At 36.4% G+C, this 18,201-nt stretch overlaps 4 protein-coding genes across 8 annotated transcripts; 2 read left to right on the top strand and 2 right to left on the bottom strand.

The window, feature by feature from the left end:
- Positions 1 to 408: 408 nt before the first annotated feature.
- Positions 409 to 2,824, bottom strand: LOC122327510 (SLAM family member 5-like). Of its 2 annotated transcripts, none has more exons than XM_043222928.1 (4): positions 2,668 to 2,824; positions 2,197 to 2,520; positions 1,622 to 1,915; positions 409 to 1,490 (listed from the first exon to the last, which is right to left on the bottom strand). In XM_043222928.1, exons 1-4 carry the CDS (start codon positions 2,711 to 2,713, stop codon positions 1,375 to 1,377), a joined length of 780 nt encoding a protein of 259 aa, XP_043078863.1. In that variant the 5' UTR covers positions 2,714 to 2,824; the 3' UTR covers positions 409 to 1,374. The 2 variants fall into 2 exon arrangements, with proteins under 2 accessions (XP_043078863.1, XP_043078864.1); XM_043222929.1 differs by having other exon boundaries at positions 1,622 to 1,828.
- Positions 2,825 to 3,615: 791 nt separating this feature from the next.
- LOC122327332 lies at positions 3,616 to 12,700 on the top strand. 2 transcript variants are annotated; one of them, XM_043222615.1, is made up of 20 exons: positions 3,616 to 3,793; positions 5,427 to 5,753; positions 5,821 to 6,165; positions 6,252 to 6,383; positions 6,499 to 6,528; positions 6,663 to 6,692; positions 7,153 to 7,176; positions 7,428 to 7,457; positions 7,730 to 7,759; positions 7,985 to 8,014; positions 8,289 to 8,312; positions 8,754 to 8,783; positions 8,991 to 9,017; positions 9,263 to 9,292; positions 9,567 to 9,596; positions 9,805 to 9,984; positions 10,209 to 10,256; positions 10,493 to 10,528; positions 10,815 to 11,006; positions 11,468 to 12,700. In XM_043222615.1, exons 1-20 carry the CDS (start codon positions 3,649 to 3,651, stop codon positions 11,539 to 11,541), a joined length of 1,794 nt encoding a protein of 597 aa, XP_043078550.1. In that variant the 5' UTR covers positions 3,616 to 3,648; the 3' UTR covers positions 11,542 to 12,700. The 2 variants fall into 2 exon arrangements, with proteins under 2 accessions (XP_043078550.1, XP_043078551.1); XM_043222616.1 differs by lacking the exon at positions 10,209 to 10,256.
- Positions 11,847 to 15,776, bottom strand: LOC122327536. Of its 2 annotated transcripts, XM_043222968.1 has the most exons (5): positions 15,397 to 15,770; positions 14,745 to 15,056; positions 14,307 to 14,420; positions 13,558 to 13,772; positions 11,847 to 11,982 (listed from the first exon to the last, which is right to left on the bottom strand). In XM_043222968.1, exons 1-4 carry the CDS (start codon positions 15,449 to 15,451, stop codon positions 13,567 to 13,569), a joined length of 687 nt encoding a protein of 228 aa, XP_043078903.1. In that variant the 5' UTR covers positions 15,452 to 15,770; the 3' UTR covers positions 11,847 to 11,982; positions 13,558 to 13,566. The 2 variants fall into 2 exon arrangements, with proteins under 2 accessions (XP_043078903.1, XP_043078904.1); XM_043222969.1 differs by lacking the exon at positions 14,307 to 14,420 and having other exon boundaries at positions 15,397 to 15,776.
- A 429-nt stretch (positions 15,777 to 16,205) lies between these two features.
- Positions 16,206 to 18,107, top strand: LOC122327498. 2 transcript variants are annotated; one of them, XM_043222912.1, is made up of 4 exons: positions 16,206 to 16,282; positions 16,482 to 16,817; positions 17,205 to 17,531; positions 17,634 to 18,107. In XM_043222912.1, exons 2-4 carry the CDS (start codon positions 16,517 to 16,519, stop codon positions 17,744 to 17,746), a joined length of 741 nt encoding a protein of 246 aa, XP_043078847.1. In that variant the 5' UTR covers positions 16,206 to 16,282; positions 16,482 to 16,516; the 3' UTR covers positions 17,747 to 18,107. The 2 variants fall into 2 exon arrangements, with proteins under 2 accessions (XP_043078847.1, XP_043078846.1); XM_043222911.1 differs by having other exon boundaries at positions 16,206 to 16,417.
- Positions 18,108 to 18,201: the final 94 nt, after the last annotated feature.

The raw sequence follows: 18,201 nt of genomic DNA, 5'->3' as shown, positions 1-18,201 counted from the left end.
TAAGAATGTGCAATTCTTGAAAAATTCACGAATATATAATAAATAATTTTTCTTAAGATGAAAATGATTGAATAAATGGCAGTTCTTGTTGAAGATTCACAACACATCAAGCAGGCCAAAAGCAGAAGTTATTACTCCACCCCCTGAGGAACATTATTATGTTAGCTCTTGCATTTTTGCCAATGTGGTTCAAACTATGGATCTGGGACAAAGTGATGCTTTGGTTAATAGCGCAAAGTTGGTTCCCTGAGATAATGTGGAATCATGTACTAAATACTAAAATGCTGAAATGCTAATATTTGTGAGGATCTGCTTCAGATTCAGCATCCTTTAAAGCAGAAAGATCTGGGCAGGCTCATCCACCGAAACCTGCAGGACCACCATCGTATGCAGACAAAACATTTGCTATAGGTTTGTGCAGTAAAATGTAATCAGGCTTCAATATTCAGAGAAAACCAAGTTCCCTCTGAGCAGTGTGTTTCGAAAGGGAACTACTCTTTCAGGAAACAGTTGACAATATCCCATTAATTTCCTTAATAAAGAATAAAATCATACTGTGGTTAAGCTGTGATCTATCTAAGGGAAAATAAATAGAGAAGCAGATAAGACTAGTGGTGGTGCTGATTCTGTTCCTCCTCTGGCCGCAGAGGAAGAGAAAGTTTTGGCCACCCTGAGGGAACTAAAGGGACTACTTTTACTGTTAGAGCTTTTGAAGAACATGCTGACATTCTCTAGAACTCAAGAAATTAGGCAGTACATTCAAAAAGTTGCACAACATTGCACAAATGCAATGCAAATGGTAAATAAACCCTTGTCCATTTGCAGGAAGAGTTATCCAGTCATCCGTGTGCAAGCAGTGTGTGATCACCTGGGGATCTTCAATGATATTGTGGCAAAATGTCCTGGAAGCACACATCACTTTTTTTTAAGGGGACAGTTTTTTAAATTGACCAGGTGATTATTCGTGTATTTGGCCGTCGTGTTGCAAAATCAAATTTGGAGAACGCAATAGTGAAAAAAAACTGCATAGTTTCTGCTCTGCTTTGCACACTTCTTCTTACATCACGTGCAAATAAGCAGAAACCTCAGTAGCCACAAGTAGCTACTGAGAACTTCGGTTTCATGTGACACTGTTTACCAGTGTTTGTTCTAGTAGAAGCACGTTAAACCAAAGCACGTTACTTCATTTTTCCAAAAATAGCATGGGAGAAGAATGTGGACAGTTCTCACAAGAGGTTAGTTTTGATTGAGCTAGTTACAATCCTTCAATTAAGAATGAGGTACAGTGCATATCAAATATTAATATTGCAGTACAGTATTTATAGTGCTTGTTACCACACGTTGTTGCAGAGCAGATTTACAAAGTACAGAACTTTACAATGCATTTCTGGATCTGATGTCATAAACTACAAAAGCAACAACAGCCACGCCCACCAGAGCAGTGATGGCCAATCGGATCACAGCTTCAGTAACACCGCAACAGTGAATTTCTGAAGGAGAAAATTGGGACTTCAGTTAGGTTGCTAAAGGAGGGTCATTTGTGTTGAATTTTATTTAATTATTTGAATTCTGGAATTTATAACAGGTACTAAACAAACGCTAATGCCAACACTTGACATACCTGGACATGTGTGACAGAGTTTGCTGATGTCCAGATGTGTGGTCTGGTTTCTGATGGGGTTGTTGATCACACAGCTGTAGGTGTTTTTATCCTGATATTCCACCTCCAGATGTAAAGAGACGCTGCTGGTGACACGAGACACACCGATGCTGGACAATAAACTGTTTCCTTTGTACCAGGAGAGAGTCACATGACTCACGTTCACCACTGAACACAACAATGAACAAGATGATGAAGATGATGATGATGAACATTGTGAAGAGTCTCTGCGGATGACAGGAATGAGTAGACGAGCTAAAAAAATACACATATATAAAAAAAAATGTTTCATAAAAAATGGCAGAAGAAAAACAATATATGCACAAGATCATCAGGGGGAAATTATGCTTCTGGAACAACCAAAACACCAGAAGAATAACAATACATATATCATATACAATATGTATATATATGCACATGTAATGTTCCCCCAACTGAGACCTACTATATCTACTTCCAATCAACCCTTCTACAGAGGTATTAGAATACTATGATTTTGTCTCAATAAAGGAATTTGAGAAGGACAAGTTACTCACAGTACACTGTAAGATTGAATTTCTTGACTCGGTCCCCTGACCCTCCTCTGCCGTTTAGTTCATAGAGTCCAGAGTCTGTGGTTCTGGTGTTCACGATGGTCAGAGATCCGGTTTGAGGATCCAGCTGCAGTCTGTCTCTGAACCGTCCTTCAGTACCGTTGTATAATGTGACCTCGTTGTCATCTAAGAGAGCTATGAGAACACCTTGACCTCCAAACTTCCACAGTATCCTCTGTGTCACAGTAACATCAGTGTTTAGTGAGACAGATTCTCCCTCCATCACCGACACGGACTTTACTTCATCCGTCTCAGCGCCAAACACACCTAAAGAAAGATTTTTTTAAATAGCGATTTTAAATAGTATTTTTTTCTGCGTCAAGTTTGACATGTCCAGATATGTTTTAAGCTAATAATGCTTAACTCGAGTCTCTTGAAAGTGTCGAACCTAAAACCGTGCTACATTCAACTTACCATCGAGACGCCACGAATAATAAAGCAAGGCAAACAGGAAAAGCATTTTCTTCTCATTCGTCTCCAGTATAACCTTTTAAGTTGCAAAATTTCTCCTAAAGGTCACCAGATTTGTACTTTTCATTATAGATAGCCTAAGTGATGTTGTAGAGGTCGACAGTCAATGACAACCCGCCTTTCACTTGTGTCAAGATAAACCAAGGAAACAAGAAGCAGGACTTTCAATGGTGTCGTTTTTCCCTTTTCGTACCTGAGTTAAGGGTTTCTCGTATTGAAGGTTTAATACGCCTGCACACTCTTAAACCGTCTTTCCACAGTCTCCAAAATATTTGCATTATTGTCCCATTTCACCTCTTAGTGTCAGCCCCATGGAAATTTTTATTTGGTCGCGAGGCACCCGCCTATGAATGATCTCACCGATTTATGTAAATGAATATAATAGGCTAATATATATATATATATATATATATATATATATATATATATATATATATATATATATATATATATATATATATATATATATATATATATATATATATATATAATGTATTAATATATCTACAAAGATCAAGCGACCCGAGGCTTGAGAACCATTGCATTTTGTGTGTTTGTTTTTTTTTTCTGCTTGAGACATGAAATAAATTAAACAGCATATGAAAAAAATGGAAAAATAAAACATGCGATATAATTTAAAATGTTTATGATAATAATAATAATAATAATATATGATTTCATATTAAATATATAATTATTTAATATATATAGTGTAGCTATAGTATAACTTGTAGCTAAATAATTTATATAAAAATATGTAAATTAATAAAAAAAAAAATAGGCATAAGCTACTTCAAATAAAATAAAAGAAGAGCGAGAGAGAGAGAGAGAAGTACTCAAATAATCTTTTATTTCTGCCACAGCGTTGGCCCTTGACGTAATGACGTCGTTTCAAGCTCGCACCTTGGCGCTCGTGAGCACGTAATGCGGGTGTGTCTCACGACCCTTAAACTCCGGTGGACCGAGATTCACAGCCGCAGCTTTTTTTTATTGAACTCCGCTGTCTCTCAGCGTCGTAGCGTAATGAAGCTCGCGTTATCGGTGATTTTATCCATATTCGTCTTCGACGGTAAGCGATTGAATTCTGCTGGTCTTTAATGCTTTCGGTTTCACTTTCCATCGGGATTACCTGGCCTGCGTCAAAAGTACTGGCTTCAGATTCTTATTAATTCCTTAATTGGCGTACAATAAACTAGAGTAGAGTTTAAATGATTACTTTAACATTATTATGCTAAAATGTATTTGACAGCCTGTTACTGAAATACAACACTGAAATCAAAGCTTTAGAAGATTTTTAAAAGATTTAAATCAGGGACAGCACAGTTTTTTCAATATAAATAAATTTGAGCATACTACAAATACATTAGTTTAATTCACACATGCACACACACACACACACACACACACACACACACACACACACACACACACACACACACACACATCTGTTTGTGTATAAACAAGCTTTTATCCACATTTGTAAAACTTTCAGGATGATTAAATCCCGAAAACAGTAAGAGCTTTTGAGTTAATAATAAATCATGCTTTAATGATGAACATGATCCAGCCCCATAAACAACGCTTAAACAAAGTGCCTGCATATAGATAATATCACAATAATCCAACAATGACAAGACAGTAGTAGCTACAAATCTCCTTATTGCTTTAAAGACTTAACGCTGAAGGGGTAAAAATGCATAATATATTTCTGTACATGAGCCCAGAAGAGAGGCAAGCGTCAATTAATTATTCAAAATATTTGTTTCGTGAAGCTTTGGAGAGTAAACAAGCACGCATTTGAGGATGTAAACTTTCTTATTGAAAACTGGTGTGGTAGGTTTTGTTCCGAGAGAGACGTTGCAGATATTCCAACTACGCACTTTTTTAAAGCAGCTTGCACTGCTTTCGAGGTAAACAGTGTTTGTTCAAGCAGATATGCAAATAGGCAAAATGCAAATATGCAGCCTGGTCTCATAATCAACTGAGTGGCGCTAAAACACAGGTTCAATATGTAAACCCTGGCACATTTTTTTACGTTAAAATACTATAGGTGTAGTATTCCTGTGTTTTTATTACATTGCTTCAGTTTTAATTCCGAAATAATTCAAGTATCCATGGACTGCTGCTAAAAGTTAACGCTCTATCGTGTTGGAAAAATTCCCTAAACCAAATTCAACCCTAAACCTACCCGGTAGTGTTAACAGATGCAAACTTGTTGATGCTTCTTTGATTTGATTTCAACTTTCTTTTACACACATTTGGCCTGTTTTCTAGAACCGTAGTTACAGGGGATTCAAACCAGAGCTTTTCATTGCTTGAGTAAACCTACCATCAATGTAAACCCATAGATATGAAGCTGGATATGTGCGATGCTAATGTTCAAAAGCATCAGTTTTCAAATATGCCAGAATATTAATTTAGTTTCGAAGTGCTAACATGATACTCTCCAAGAATATTTGCAAAAATTGAGCTCTATTAATAAAAAGGAATAAAAGATGTCAGAGTTTTACTGCGTCTGGTTTTCATTTATTTTGGAAACAGCAGTGATAATTGCTTATTGGTATGTGTTTCGCGTCTTGCTAAAAAGTGCACGCAGGTACGTTTACGCCATGAGACCAGGTAGGAAATATGGAGACCAAAATGTTACGTAATTTGATAAATCTTTTGGAAAAAGAATATCTCTGTTTCAATATGTTCTGCAGGTGTGTTCGGTGTTGATCCAGATGAAGTGAAGACAGTGATAGAGGGAGATTCTGTCGCCCTACAGACTGATTTCACTGAAATGCAGAAAGACGGTATAACAGAGTGGACATTTAGTAACGCTAACATCGCATCAATCAATAAAGGAACTGGTAAAGTCGAATACAGCGATGATAAGTTGGTAGTGATCTTTAGCGGCAGACTTACTCTGGATCAAACCGGGTTTCTCACCATCTGGAATATCAGAATCAAACACTCTGGTGAATATAAAGTGGAGAGCATCAGCACTGCAGGCACTAAATCCAAGACGTTCAAAGTTATTGTAAAAGGTGAGGCGAATTCAATCGGAGCTTCTTTGTGAGAAGAGTTTAATCACTGTGAAAATATTTTTTGCAGAATCTCCACTCAAGTCTGTTGAAGATAAAGATGAAATAAAGGTGTTGTCAGCCACGAAGGGAAATTCTGAGACTCTACACACTGAAACCGAATTACAGGAACATGATCTAATACTCTGGAGATTCAGAGCTGAAGGGTATCTCATTGCTAAAGGAGATACAGAAGACAATCACACATCGTACTATAATAGTGCTGATGGGAGATTCAGAGACAGACTGAAGCTGGACAGTAAGACGGGATCTCTGACCATCACAGACCTCGATACTGAGCATACTGGAGAATTTAGACTGAAGATCATCAGCGACAGAAGGGTCATATTCAAAAGATTCACCGTTACTGTCTCTGGTGAGTCACTTGTTCTTTCAGTACTGTACGACTCTAGCATCTACTAATGATTTACATGTTCATTTAATGTCTGTCTCTCATTACAGTGCTAGGTCTGTCTCCGGGTGTTATAGCAGGGATATGTGTTGGTGTTCTGCTGTTGGTCGCTGCTGTAGCTGTAGTTGCTGTCGTTATGATTTATTGTCAACGTGGTCGCTACAAATTAAAATATCTAATGTGTAAGTCAAATAAAAGTCAAGCAGAAGAATCATGAAGAATCACTCAGTATTAAAACATTTCTGACATTTCTTTCATCTGTTTATTTTTGTTTCTATGTGCCTAAATGACATGAAGCGAAGGTCTCCAAACAACTGGAGCAGATGAGTAAGTATTAGGGCTAGAGTAAATTTTTAAATGTCATTTTGACAGTTTTATGAATGAATCTCTGGGTTTAAAATGCTGAATTTAAAACTAATTCGCTCCTCATTTCTGTTTCTATGTGCTGCTGTGACATATAGCGAAGATGACTGAAAAACTAGAGCGAATGAGTAAGTATTAGAGCTGATGCAGCGGGAAAATTTTGCTTTATTGTGACACAGCCAAGACCATTGTGCATTGAACGATTCTGAACCAGTTACATCTGTTCTCGCTTCACTCACTGATTCAGGGGATTCAGTAATTCACTGGATTCACTGATTCAGAGTCATTCACTGATTCAGAGTGAATCTCTTTCATCGGTGAAACTGATTCACTGATTCGGAGTGAATCTCTTTAACGATTCGCTGAATTCTCTAATTATAAATGAGGAAAAACTGTGAGATCCTTGGAACCTCAGAGTGTTAGGGATGGATTTAACTAATCTTCACGCATACAAAATTACTGATCATCAATATAAAGTCCTGCAGAGCTTGTGTTTTTCATTGCGATTCACAAAGTGTTTCTGTCATGTTCATCTGATCATTCACTTCATCTGATCATCTCTGTTCTATGTGTCGCTGTGATATGAAGCCAAGACCAACGAAAAAGACCTAGGTAAGTGTTAAAATTGATTGCGGCCAGAGTTTTATTGGGAAACAATTGTTCATAAATACGATATGAAAATAATTTTGTAACTTTCTCTGTGTCTGGTGCATTACAAAACAAACTTGTGAAGTGTGAAGTTCTTATTAGAAGCACATGAAGAATCAAAAAGTGTACTTTCTCCATGTTTCTCATCATGTTTATCTGTTCATACACGTATAATCTACTCGGTTCTGTTTCTGTGTGCTGCTGTGAACACGAAGCGAAGATCTCTGAACAGCTAAATCAGATGGGTAAGTATTACAGCTGATTTAAAAAGAAAAAAATGGTTTCATGAGTGTGGAGTAAAAAAAAAAATTACAGAGTAACAGAAACCTGAATTTAAAAATGTAATAAAATGTGTACAGTATTACTGTAATTATAGATCATTAATATAAAGTCATACAGATGATAAAGTGATTATTAAAAGCACATGAAGAATCACATTGTATATTCTCAGTTTTTCTTATAAAATTATTTACTTTTCATTTATATATAATCTACTCATTTCTTTGTTCATATACAGATGAAGCGAATGTGAGAGAAAATGTAAAAAGTAAGTTTTCATAGTCCGTAGTTTGATATATTTTCATTAGAAGTTCTGTGTTTGTTTGATCTAGTGTGATAATGAAGTATTAACTTGCATTACATTAATATACAGATGTAACTGTTATAGATCATTAATACAAAGTTATTGATTATTATAAGCACATAGCATAGTATCTTGTTCACCATTTCATTCATTTAAACTCTCATCATGTTTCTATGTGCTGCTGTGAAGACGAGCTCTATGGAAAACTAAAACAAATGTGTAAGTATTCAGTTCATAGAATGAGAGACTTTATGCCGTACAGTTTAAATGTACAAAATCCTTTTCATAGGCAATATTTATATTTTAAACTACAATCATCTATCTACATACAACTACATACAATCAATATAAAGTCATACAGGTGATGAAGTGATGAACAGAGTTTCTGTAATGTTCAACTTATCTGTTCATTCGTTCAAAATCTCCTCATTTCAGTGTTTCATTCACTCATAATCTCCTCATTACTCTTTCTATGTGCTGCTGTGACGTGAAGCGGAGGGCTATGAAAAAGCATTACGTAAGTTTCAAAGCAGATACGGCGAAAGAGAAAGGATTAACATTTTTAATGGTACAAGGAAAAGGTTCACAGCGATGCTATAGAAGAACCCTTCAGTTAGAGGTTCTTTAAAGAACCATCTTTATTACATTTTTGTAATCTGAGGAACTTTCTTTTGCCACAAAGAACCTTTTGTGAAACAGAAAGGTTCTTCAAATGTTAACGATTCTTTACGGAACCGTTTAGACGAAAGGTTCTTCTATGGCATCGTGAAGCACCTTCAGTGCAATTAGTCTTTACCACTGAACTCATTTTAAAACAAATGAACAAATTAAGTATTGTTTATTCACAAAAATTATGATTTCACTCATATCATAATGTGACTGTTACCGATAATTTTTACTGTCATTTACATAATGAAGTTAATTCAGTTTTGTTCCCATGTGCTGTTGTGACATGAAGCCGAGATCTTTAAACAGCTAGAGCGACTGCGTAAGTATTACAGTTAAATGTGTAAATTATTTTATTCATAGTCAATATTCGTAATTTTGACCACATTTCTGCTTGTGTCTGCATGTTGTGTTCTTCTGATATTGAACCTCACAGAACTTTTTCATAGATAACTCATTAATTATGTCGATGTTTCTGTCATGATCGTCTGTTCAATCACTCATAATCATTTCTCTGTTTCTCTGACAGGTGAACAGAGAATCCCAGAGCAACTGTGTGAGTATTAAAACTGATACAGCAAGAGAAAAATGATACAGCAAGAGTAAAATTGTTTAATATTCAATATTTATCATTTTCACCGCCTGTTCTGTTTGTGCCTGATTTAGTGCAGTGAATAAGTTAAATATTAAACTGAATTACGTTCATATACTCATGGCTTAATCTTTGTTTAAACTGCTGAATTTACACCAAACTCATTTATAATCTCTTTTCTGTTTCTGCGTGCCTGCTGTGACGTGAAGTTGAGCTTTCTGAACAAGTAAACCAAATGAGTAAGTATTACAGCTGATACAAGAGAAAAATTAAACTTCATATGCGACAGTAGTCTAAAATAAATCAACAGTTTTAAAAAAATCTATAAACGATTTTAAAAAGTAATCCTGTAATATTACAATAGTTTTTATGGATCATTACTAAAAAAAGTAATGTGGAGGATGCGGTGATTATTAGAAATGCAAGAAGAATCACACATTATCTTCTTAGTGTTTTGAATCTGTTCATTCACTTAAATGTAAATTTTACTTTTTCTTTTTGAAACCTTGAAAGGTGGAACGGAGACGTCTCAACAGGAAACATGCAAGTATTACAACTGATATAGCAAGTTTTGGTTGTGCAGCAAGATTGTTTAATAAAAAGAGGGTTTGTGGAAATATGGTGCAAATGCTTTTTTACTGTACTTAGGTAAACATTTTGTATTTTTGTAGTACTTTAGGTTCACGTTTGATCTAATGTCTGCTTTGTCATTCATTATATTTGTCCATATGCCTCGTTTCTCTATTTTTAGGTGCTGATGTCCCACAAGAAGAGACACCGAGACCAGAGGTCAGAGGTGAAAGGGAACGGCGGATTTTTGTGGAAGAGACTCCTATAAGTAAAGCGCTTGGTGCTGGAAAGATACTGAGAGACAGTCAGGGCAGGAAGAGCATCGCCATCAGAGCTGAAGATGATGAAGATCATGCCCGTGGTGAGTAGCTTAACAACTTAATAAGATTTATGAGGAACAGACCCAGGTGTAGATCATCATGAATTGAAAATATCCCATAGGCTGAAGCGCTCAAATCTCATTTTCATTCACTTAACCGAGACATGTCCACAAGTGTTTGAATTAAGGGAATATGAGATTTAACAGCTGACTAATTATTTACAAAAACAAAAGCTAGTTTACATGTGACCATGTTTTTAAAACAGGAGCAGATGGAGAATATCCTGGAAATGAACTGAAAGAGCTGAAAGAAGGTATGATGTTGGTGTTTGCACTCCTGAAGAATTTTAATTATATATATAAGCAGTTCATACATACGAGATAAATTCTTACAAATTCATGTAACCTCTTTTGTACGGTTTCTGTGACTGGTAGGGTCCTTCATGTTAGTTTGTACGAATTAGCCACCTTATAAAATTTGCATGAATTCTAATGCCGACATGTTCATCTGTTCATTCAGATAAAATATAATTTCTGTTTCTATGTGCAGGTTTGACAGATGTAAAGATATCTGAACAAGAGTCATGTAAGTATTAAAACTGATACAGCAAGAGCAAAATATTTAATGTTTTCTTTTTCACCACACTGGGATACGTGGCCGAAATCAGGGTTTCAGAATTTTTGGAACAAAACTGTGAAAAGGTAGTGATTTAAAGGGTTAGGTTCTGTAGATTTGTCAGTAAAATACGAAGTACATTCAACCCTTTACTTTCAAGGATGTTTTCATTTTAAAGCTGCAAGAAAGTGCATTTGGGAGGATAATATACACTACCATACAATATCAACACTTCTTACAAATCTCGGTTTTTCAGGTGCTGATGTCCCACAAGAAGAGACACCAAGATCAGAGACCGGAGAAGGTGAAAGGGAACGGATCATTTACGTTGAAGAGACTCCCATAAGTAAAGTGCTAGGTGCTGATAAGAGATTGAAAGACAGACAGGGCAAAAAGAGCATTGTTATTCGTAAAAACAATACTGAAGACCCTGCAGTTCAAACACACGGTGAGTAATTGTTTTAATGTAATATTTTTAATACGACAATTGTTTGCTTGTAGTTATCAAGGTCCATAATATGGCATGATATAACAAAATTATATTATAAATAAACCACCAGGTGAAAACAGAACGTTGTCCACATGAAACAAGTTTGATGGTAGTTTCCTGACTGTCTACAAAAAGTATAGATCATAAGTGCACTGTATTCTAAATCTTCAAATTAGAGTTTTGTGAGGAACAGACCCAGATGTAGGTGATTGTTCAATGAAAATATCCTCAAATCATATTTGCACTCAGTTGAACCTGCCTAATGTGTTTTTTTTTCCATGTGACCGTCATATCTAATAAATGTATAATAAAAGTTTAAATTGTCTAATATTAACATTTTGATTTCTCAGGAACAACTGCAGTTGCCTGTTGATCAACAGGTTTTCCTATTTTCAATTTATGTGATTGTTTCCTTTCAGAAGCAACAGAAAAAGCAGCAAATGAAGAAACACCTTTAATGAACCAAAAGGAGGAGGACGGACCAAAAGAGTAAAAAGTTGGGTTTAATGAGATAAGACACGCCCACCAGTGTCAATCACTGTGACATCATCAACATTACAGCTCTTGAATTCATCCGGTCAAAGTGAGAAATGAACCCCGTGTTTCTTGTGTTAAAAGGTTTCAGATGAAACGGTGTCATAAGTAACTGTATTAATGTTACACTACACTCCTGTTCTCCAAAGACGTGTTTTACCACAGAAGTATATCTCACAACCTTTGTTTTGAGAAAAACCTGCTGCACATGGTTAGGCACCGATATACTTCTGAAACGAACTGAAAATACGTAATTTCGAACAGAATCAGGCCAAAATAAGTTCGTAATGGCAGTTCGAATTGACACATGGTTCGATTCCCGTTCAGCAACATCTCGCCGCCTCCAGCAGCGCTCTGAAACAGTACACCGTTGCTCAGCCTTTTCGAACATCGTTTTGCCCTTGAACGAAGAACAGAAAAAAAAATTAGCTTGAAGTATATCGGGCTTTAATGTTCTCATTCAGCTTGTCGGTGATCTACGGCTCTGTGCATTAACTGCTCCATTTGAAAATAAGTTGATGGAGATTTACCGCTAAACAAAGAACCGGCTTTACTGACAAAATGCGCATGAATATATCGTGCAATATATTTTCCATCTCTATACAGTAATATACTATTTTTTTATGTATTACATAACAAAGCTTAAACATAGAAAGTCTATTTATCCATCCTTAAATCAAATTATAAATGAATTTAGAGAGCATTACACCCAGAGACATTTGTTTCTCTCTATTCATCAGAAAGTAATGGCTGCCAGCTGACTCCAGTTATTGGTTGTCTTCTGTGATTGGAAGATTTTATGCCTCGGGTTTTTTCCTCAGTGTTATTGTGTTTACTTTAACAATCACAGTACATACTGTGTTTATGACAACTACTGCTTTTCTGGTTTACAAGCTACTATTTGTGTATTGTTCTTGATTTAGTCTAAATTGTTCATTCTTTGGGAATGAGTCAGGAGTTTGGGAATGTATTTGTCTTTTCTTTTAATAGGTTATATAGTTTTTATGCAGGTTGTATGGTTTTTATACAGGTTTTATACAGGTTACATGGGTTATGTTTGTCATTTTGGCCTCTTAAAACCTCACACATGCATAAATTAAACTTTTTTTTTATATATATACTGAGTTGATTTATTCTGGTTAATGTGAAAGCGCTGGTGTTGGAACTGAAACTTGGCATCTCCACACATCACACGACTTTATTATGATCCATGTTCCTCAGTCAATAGACCGCAATGAGAACAGAACAAAATTCGAGGGCTCATTTATCAGTACCATTTCTTATATATATATATGTAATAATGTTATTTTTATAAGGTTGTAATATATGACAAATTTATTATTAAATCATTTGCTCACCAATGGTCCTTTGCATTGAATGGGTGCTGTCACATTAAAAACATCATAATAATATACAAGTAATCCACATGACTCAAGCCCAACAGATAATGCCTCGTGACGTGAAAAACTATGCAATTAGAAGAAACAAATACAGAATACAGATGCTATTTCACCGGGGGGAAATAATATTATGCATAGAAGACTAGCAATAGTTTTCAATCAAAGCATCTCAATGACTGATTTTTTCTTACTTCACAACATGGACTGGACTAAATTACGCATGGATTATTGGGACATTTTTATCAGCTGATTGGATTGCAGAGCAGTGTTGTGTCCGAGTCTATCTGAATCCAGTTTTGAAAAGGTTAAAGACTTAAAGTTAATAAGACAATTAAGTGATTAATTACTTCACCATTATTTCACTGATCTCTCTACTTCTCAACATCAAATGCAGTCTTACAGAGAGAGAGAGATCTAACACAAGAAGTCTAGAGGCCAACTAAAGCAAACACCGATCTCCATTATGGTGAAATAATTTTATCCAATAAAACATCAGCATCTGATCCTCTATAATTCTCAATAACGAGAGGTGTTCATCACTAATGCTCAATCATCATTTAATTAGAGAATTATACCAGCGTCCTTCAGCAAACACTTCTTCTGCTCAACTGATGTTGGTCTAATCTCACTCTTAGGGTCGGCTGGTGACGCCTAGGCTCTTGCATCCTGTTCAGCTCATTTCTTGTAGACGTATAGTCATAAACCAGAAAGGCAACAGCAGCCACGGTTACCAGAGCAGAAGCAACCAATCGTATCACAGTTTCAGTGAAACCACAACAGTGGACGTGGTCTGAAACAAAAAAAGAAAAACACAGAGTTAGAATAACGCATTAAACGCTCTTTCAAACATACTCAAGAGCTGCTGTTTTTAAGGGTTGCTATTAATAGGAACCCAAGCATCCGCTGTGGGGTCACAGAGGAAACCTGTCATTTCTTCTCTAAGATCTTTTTTTTTGTTGTTACTGTTGCTTTAAGCAAAATGGTGCACCACACCCGCTTCACGCCTCTGATGCTCATCTGTGGTCTGTTCTTTGTTCCAGTTAGATCCCAAAAAAAAGCTATTTCACTATACCCTCAGTTGCACAAACAATGCTGCTGTTTTAATTTGCTTACGTGGTTAATTATTTCACACCCACCTATCTAGTTACATAACGCAGCACCTATAAATATGTCCTGTACTGGCATTGCGGTAGGTCAGTATTGCACGAAGGTGGCCTTGATTCTGATATTAAACCACTTTGAACTAACAATGGGTTTCAGAATCAAAACTTGGCTGAACACATTTTAGAGTTCTGTATTAACACTAACATTATAAGGCACGTACCTGGACGTGGCTGATGGAGGTTAGTAATATTTGTATCTTCGGTCTGGTTGATGGTTAAGTTGGCAGTAGATGAGCTTGTTGAACTTTCTGGTGATGCAGAACTTTGTGGAGTCTCTGAAAATTAGATGTTACTGTGATATAGTCTCATCGAAGTTCTCATCGAGTTCTGATATTTATGAGATTTCTATTTTAAACAGAATTAAGTTCAAATTTTGTTCTCATTTATAGTACTCACTCTCAAGCTGTTCCAAGAAAAAGAAAAGCACACAGGTTTGGAAATGAATTTGTAAATAATCGGTCAAATTTTTATTTTGGGGCAAATTATTACAGTTAATGCCATAAAATGTGCATGTAAAAACTATATATAAAAAAACAAACATTTAAAATATTACAATAAGACAATAGTCTAACTCAAATGAGCTATTCTCTAATACTCACTGTTGACCGTAACTTTGAAACTCGTGTAGCTGGTCTCACTGCTGAAGACTGTCACTGTATAAAGTCCAGAGTCTGTGGTTCTGGTGTTTGTGATGATCAGAGATCCAGTCTGGTCCAGTTGTAGTCTATCTCTGAATCTCCCACCAGGACCATCATATGTGGAGTTGGTTTGCGTGAGCCTGTCGATCTCAGCTATTCGAGTGCTTCCGAACATCCACTTTATTAACAAATATCTGTGCATGTCATTACGACTGTGAAGAGTGACAGGATCGCCCGCCGTCGCTGATATTGTCCTCACTTCTTCCGTCACATCTAGAAAACCAGCAGGAACATTTTGCAACAGGCTAAATGCTGCCATATACCTTACGTTGGTATTAACAAAATCTGTGTTATGGAGAAGTTTTCTGTGCGAAATCAAAACTTTGCATGTAGTCAGGCATGAGTAGCCTAAAATTCAAAGCGATTTTTCTTAAGCCCTAAACAATCATTTGTGGATCAGCATGCTTTTTAAAAAAGAAACCAAAAATGTTGGTTTTAGAATCCCAATAAATTTCTCAACATGCCACAAAACTAGCAGTGATAGTAAACTCTGAGATACCTTATTACCAGAATCGTTTTATTAATACAATTAAGTAAAACACGTATGACTTACCAACCAGACGCCACGAGCACACATATAAGAAAATAAAAGCGTTGACCATATTCATTACTGGCTATTTGTTATTCGCTAATATTTTTAAAAAGCATCACATCGCCAGCGATCTGTTACTGCATGGCAGCAATGTCTCCAGACTCTAGTAGGCGTTCCCTTGTGTGCTTTGAGAGCGAATAGTACCGGATGCCACGACAAGTTCTTGACATACGTTTCGTATTGCTTAAAATAATCATTTTGGAAAGGGACCATTACATATAAATGGAGCAAGTACTAGCACGTCCATAAAACACACGTTAAGCGAACTAGGAGAAACGTGCGCTCAGTAACTTCAGTCCTTGCCAGTAATAGTCTATTAGAGTTTAGCTGACTGGCCGCGTTCCATTTCTTGGCCCCTATGTAGTGTTTACAGTTCCGTACTCAATGAGCAGGAGACATTTATTATATATTATATATATATATTCCATTTCTCTTTCGTTTAGAACGTCGCCGAACACATCTGAACTATTCTGAAGTATGACGGCATTGAACATATAGCACGTTTTCTTACGGCTTTGTTACAGTTTCTTAATACAGTTAAGCTGCATTTTCTCGTGCATGTACAGGATGCGGTGTAACAGCCACCGGATCCATATAATAGCAACGAAGTGTCTTTCAAAGCTTCAGAGAGTGGCTTTTTAAAGTTTAGAAATCGTAAAGCTGCTGACAGGTGGACAGCTGATAAGTGAAACTCCCGGAGGCTGCGTCACACTCACATGTGGAGAATCGGATTTCTTAAAGGTACAGGCGCGTTTTATTCATTTCGTTGAGTGAAGGCGACATTCCCAGCCGGGCTAGCGACTCGAATTTGGCGTTTTTATTACTGCTTTGAGTTTATTTTTTAAAGGTGCTTCCTGACAAACGCAACATAAACATATAGCCTACAACAAAAAGTAATCTCATTGATCGAATTCGGATTCTTTACCGAGCTACAGAAACAGGAGAGACATGTTTTTGGTTATAAACTTATTATTAATGGCTGGTAAGTTTTGGAAGGTCTTTTTTAGATGATGATTTAAGTTGACTCGGTTTTCTGTTTGTTTTAGGTGTGTCAGGTGTAGAGCCGAGCAAAACTGTGAGCATGTCAGTGACAGAAGGCGATTCTGTCACTCTGCAATCTGATCTTTCGGAAATATTGAATGATGATACAATACTATGGATGTTTGGACGTAAAGACGCTCTCATATCTCAAATCCGAAGAGAGGATGACCTGACCTCATTTTTGGTCACAGATGATGTAGGATTCAGAGGCAGATTGCAGGTAGATCAAAACACCGGCTCTCTAACCATCAGAAACACCAGAATCAGACACTCCGGACAATATAAACTATCCATCTCTAGAGAAAAGACTACAATCAAGATATTTTATGTTACTGTCCTTGGTAAGTCTTCCATTTTAACAACAATCCCAAAAATGAGTTGTTTTTTCCTGTTTCAAACTGTTAGTAATAGTTTGATTGGTTGGTCTGGATGATTTCAAACCATACACTTGAATAACCGACACAGTATGTGTGTAACAAGCATTTATTAAATGAGAATTTTAGTATCCAGTTTGTCATCTATTTTTTCTTTGAGACCGTTCAGAACTTTTTTAAGGTAGATTAGTCATATTGTATAGGAAAACTAACTACGCCTTAGCAACTTCTAGTTGTTCAAACTAGTTCTTCTTAACACGGTGGCTAAGTTTAACTGGCCCCAGGTCTACGTAATGGCACTTATTCACTTTATTTATTGTAAAACATTTTAGTATTGTTCTATTCTTTTTCCAGTTGTGGTTGGTAAGATGGATGGAGTCAACTCAGTGTCACTTTCAGTGATGGAGGGAAATTCTGTCACTCTACATACTGATGTTGAAATACACCAAGATGCTCTGATGTTGTGGAGGTTTGGAAATAAAGGCATCCTCCTGGCTAAAATTGACATCGAGACCAATGAGACCTCAGTAAACGTTGCTGATGAGGGATTCAGAGATCGGCTCCAGGTGGGTCAGACTGGATCTCTGACCATCAAGAACACCAGAACTACAGACTCTGGACTTTATGAGCTGCAGATCAAAGGCAGCGAGAGCTTGCAGAGATTCCTGGTTTCTGTAAGTGGTGAGTAACTCCACTCCACATATTTTTGGCATATATCTGAAACCATTTCAGATCTTCACATTCACTGACACTTTCAATGTTTCTCTTCATACCTATATGCAGGTCTTTCTTCAAGGGTCAGAGCAGGAATAGTTGTCGGTGTTATTGTTCCTTTTCTGCTCATCCTGGTTGCCTCTGTTATGTACTATCGCCACAGGATTTATAAATTGAAGTAAAACATGGTTAACCATCTACTCCAAACTTGCTCTGATTTTCTATATACTGTGTACACTGTAGTATTTGTTTTTCCATTGCATTTAAAATCAAACCACTGATGTTCATGCTCTTTGAAGTAAGCTTCAGATTAGTGACATTTTTGATATTCAGTGAATTTATATATATTCTTATCAGCACTGAATCAGTTTAGTCCATCATTCCTGGTCTAAGTGTCTTTCAACTATGACATTAAATAAGCTTTTCTGCTTTAAATGTGTCACTAGCATAAATACAGTAGGTTTCTCCACTTAATGTTATTACTTAATGTTACTTAATGTTAACTCATATGCTGAGCATAACATTGAATCTATAAAATTCAAAAAGTGATGTCATCCAAGCAATTCCTACCATATATGTCATGTCATGACAGATTTTTTTGGGATTCAGTGACAATGTTTTCCTGAAAGCATTGACA

The sequence above is a fragment of the Puntigrus tetrazona genome, chromosome 22 (assembly GCF_018831695.1).
Source record: "Puntigrus tetrazona isolate hp1 chromosome 22, ASM1883169v1, whole genome shotgun sequence".
Lineage (NCBI taxonomy): Eukaryota > Metazoa > Chordata > Actinopteri > Cypriniformes > Cyprinidae > Puntigrus > Puntigrus tetrazona.
The sequence above is the reverse complement of the archived record's forward strand: the minus strand, read 5'-3'. Positions and strand labels throughout refer to the sequence as shown.